This window comes from Microtus ochrogaster, chromosome 8 (assembly GCF_000317375.1).
Source record: "Microtus ochrogaster isolate Prairie Vole_2 chromosome 8, MicOch1.0, whole genome shotgun sequence".
In the NCBI taxonomy this organism is placed as follows: Eukaryota; Metazoa; Chordata; class Mammalia; order Rodentia; family Cricetidae; genus Microtus; species Microtus ochrogaster.
In genome coordinates this window covers 73,890,627-73,894,170 of record NC_022015.1, presented here as the reverse complement: position 1 = coordinate 73,894,170, position 3,544 = coordinate 73,890,627, and the positions used below count along the sequence as shown (strand labels likewise).

The 3,544-nt window shown below is 45.0% G+C and overlaps 1 protein-coding gene across 5 annotated transcripts in view; it reads right to left on the bottom strand.

Moving 5' to 3' along the window:
• The window catches only part of Gbf1 (golgi brefeldin A resistant guanine nucleotide exchange factor 1), a 135,155-nt gene that overhangs the window by 31,542 nt on the left and 100,069 nt on the right, over positions 1–3,544 (bottom strand). For all 5 annotated transcript variants that reach the window (XM_026781113.1, XM_026781114.1, XM_005352402.2 and 2 more), the window contains 4 exons: positions 2,635–2,782; positions 2,089–2,312; positions 1,270–1,435; positions 708–919 (listed from right to left, as the gene is read on the bottom strand). In XM_026781113.1, the coding sequence (XP_026636914.1) occupies positions 708–919; positions 1,270–1,435; positions 2,089–2,312; positions 2,635–2,782 (750 nt within the window). The remainder of the gene's footprint in view (positions 1–707; positions 920–1,269; positions 1,436–2,088; positions 2,313–2,634; positions 2,783–3,544) is intronic.

Sequence of the window (3,544 nt, the reverse complement as noted above, 5' to 3'; positions counted from 1 at the left end):
AAAAAAAAAAAAAAAAAGTTGTTTTACATTTATTTATTTGTAAGAGGTGGAGCAGGGACACACATGAAAAGGTACAACCAATGGTAACTGGTTCTCTGTCCACCTGCTAGGTATCAGGAATCAGACCCGGCATGTCAGGTTTGATAGTACATGCTTTTACCTGCTGCCTGATTTTGTTTTTCTGAGATAGGGTTCCATGTAGCTCAGGCTGGTCTCCAACTCACTATATGGCTGAATAATATTCCTTATCTTCCTGCCCCTTCCTCCCAAGTGCTGGATTATAGGTACATACCACCACACCTGGGATTCTGACAGAGCCTCAATTTAGCCATTCCTTCCTTAACTCCTTGGAGAGCTACTGGAAGCCTCTTATTGTGATTTCTGGTCAACTGAAAGGGAGGTAGTTTCTTAGGATCATGATCACAGGGTCTCTGGCTTCTCAATCTCAAAAAGTAAACAAGGGCTCTAGTCACTTTTTTTCCACCAGTGTCTTTTTAAAAAAATGATTTATTTATTTTTATTTTATGTATATTGGTGTTTTGCCTGCACATATGCTGTGTGAGAGAGTTGGATTCCCTGGAACTGGAGTTACAGACAGCGATGAGTGGTCATGTGGGTGCTGGGAATCAAACCTGGAACCGCTGTAAGTGCAGCCAGTGTTCTCAATTGCTGAGTCACCTCTCCAATCCTGAACAATCTAGTCTTACCTGGAATAAGTGGCGACACATCTCATCCTTGATGAGACCCAAGAGGGTCTGGCACTGGGCTACAGGGGCTGACTCGAGAGCCACTGTCAGTAAATGGAGTCCCATGTGGATCATAACCTCAGAGTTGTGGCGGTCATGTGGATTTGTGAGGGAGATGAGGAAGCGGAAGAGCTCACGGATACAAGGAAGACCATAAGGAACCAAAGCCGTGCCTGAGAAGGTGGGAAGAGAACAGGAACATTAAGATATATCCTGGATGCTTAACAACACTTGGATCTGCATTATTCATGAGAAAAACTTGTGTGTGTATGTGGGGAGGTGAATGGGAGGGGTGGGTGTCATGTGTATATGTGTGGTACATGCACGTTTATGTGTAGTGTGCAGCTGTACGAGCCTGAGCATGTGTAGATGGAAGCCACGGCAGATGTCAGATGTCTCGCTCTCTTTCACTGCCTTAAACAGGGTCTCTTGTTGAACTGGAAACTCTCAGGACCCACATGTCTGCACACCCAATGCTGGGGTTACAGGCATATGCTGCCATGCCTAGCCAGAGAGTACCTACCTTCCTTCTGGGAGGACTGGGTAAACCGAACGCCCCGGGGATTGACATAATCCATGTCATGGACAGAGGCAGAAGCAGAGTGGTCAGTAGGGGATGTGCACTCCTCCAACACTTCAGGGATAGATTCCACCGATGCTGACTGGGCCTTTTCCCCATGGGCCCCTTCCTGATGTGGCCAGTTACAGACAGATACAGGAACAAAGATGAGGCAAGAACAACTTAGAACTTATTCTCCTGAAGTATGTGTCTTCCAAGCTGTCTTCAATGGACCACAGCTCATTGATTTATGAACTTTAAGACGGCCCAGGGCCATCTTAAACAGCACTGATCTAGGGTGACTACTCTACAGGTGCAAAGAAAGGCTCTCATATGCTCAGGATTTAGATGGTTACCTTCCTGTAAAAGCTATTTCCTTCCCTTTCGTCAGATACTACCCCTACCAACATAGGTATACCCTGATAAATCTCACAGCAAGTCATGCTATGTGTTTTCTGAGCAGCAAAAATGATTCTGGGAAATGGGAAAACTTTCTATCCCAATCTTCCTCCTTCTCTCCCCCACCCCCAATCTCTCTCTCTCTCTTTCAGGATAGAGTTTCTCTGTGCAGCTTTGGCTGCCTTAGAACTCGATGTATAGACCAGGCTGGCCTCAAACTCACAGAGATCCACCTGCCTCCCAAGTGCTGGAATTAAAGACGTGTATTACCATGCTCAATCCAATTTTCTTTTAAGACAAAGCATGGGTACAAAACCCAAAAGAACAAGCCAGCTCCTACAGTAACAAATTGTAGAGGGACCTTTAGGGATTAGTCAGCCATACCTGAGGGTCAAACTGATCGGAGACTCCTATCTCAGTGCTTCCAGGCTCTGTGGCTGTGCCTTCCCTTGGGGAGCCAGCTTGCTCCAGGTCAGTAAGGTCCTCCTTGGAGGTCGTCTGGGAAGATAATTCCAGGCCACTGTCTGTACAGGGACTGACCACTGTTGAGGCAGCTTCTGAACTTGCAGAGGAGACGGATGTGGGCACATCAATGAAAGGCATGCCACCTGACAAGGAACAGAAGGGAACTTGAAGGTGCAGAGGCTCTGTGAGTGAAGCATCCCCTTTAGTACCAGGGCCTTGTTACTCAGACTGAACACTCATCTATAAATGCCTCTGAAGTAGTGGAAATCTCTCTGAAAAGGGAATGACCTGAAGTCATGCAGGGTTGTTAAATGGTCATAGTTTGATTTGATTTGAAATGTCCCTTTCTGTTCGCTGCAGAAAGAACAAAGCCCCTCAGCAATTGGATTTCCATTTCAAATCCACTCCCTGAGAAAGACAGGATCTTTTCTATCTGTTTTCATCAGAAGCAACCTAGGCACTCACTAGAAAGGTTAGAAGATAAGGTGGCTCCATTTGGGGTGGGCAGCTCTGAACTCGGTATGACTTTGGTTGTGTGACGAGGAGGCCGAGGGGATCTTTTCTGCTTCTTCCACTTGGATGAGTCACTCATGCCTCCTGCTCTCATTTTCAGCTGGAAATATCATACATCATTAGTATCCAGACTAACAGAGTAATTTAAACAAAGATGTTATTCCTAGAAATATCTCAGCACTTAGTCCTTCTGTTCTCTAGAAAACAGCTTATGCCCCCAAATCATTGTTAGATAATCTAGACCACCAGACTATACACCTGGGCATCTACACTTGCAGCTTTTATTTTATTTTATTTTTTTATACACTTGCAGCTTTTGGAGCGGCACAGTGACCTCCACATGGAAGGCAACATTCTGCTTTTTGACTAGTCGCTGATATAGCCAGCTGTCACACACTGTTCTTGCTGACCAGGGAAGGGCAGCTTTGCCTACAAGCCTGTGGACTGACTTTCTTCCACAGTCACTCTGCAGAGCAGCTCCTAGTTCTAGTTCTTGTCCAAATATGAGTACCTATTCTTCCTATCTAGAGTCAAAGCATTCTCACTAAGGCATAAATTGGGACCTAGACATAAGGACAACTTTTATTCTAGAGTTCTTGCATTAAAATGGATGGTGAAGAGTTGATCTTATAGAGAAAGGAATGATACTCCAATTATTTGTGGCGTTAAGAATGGAGTGCTGCTGCTGCTCCCAATTTGTGCTATAGCAATAAAGCCTCTTGTTCTTCTTTCAGTTGTCCTTCCTACATTTTATTTTTTATTTTTTAAAAAATATTTATTATGTATACAATATTCTGTCTGTGTGTATGCCTGCAGGCCAGAAGAGGGCACCAGACCCCATTACAGATGGTTGTGAGCCACC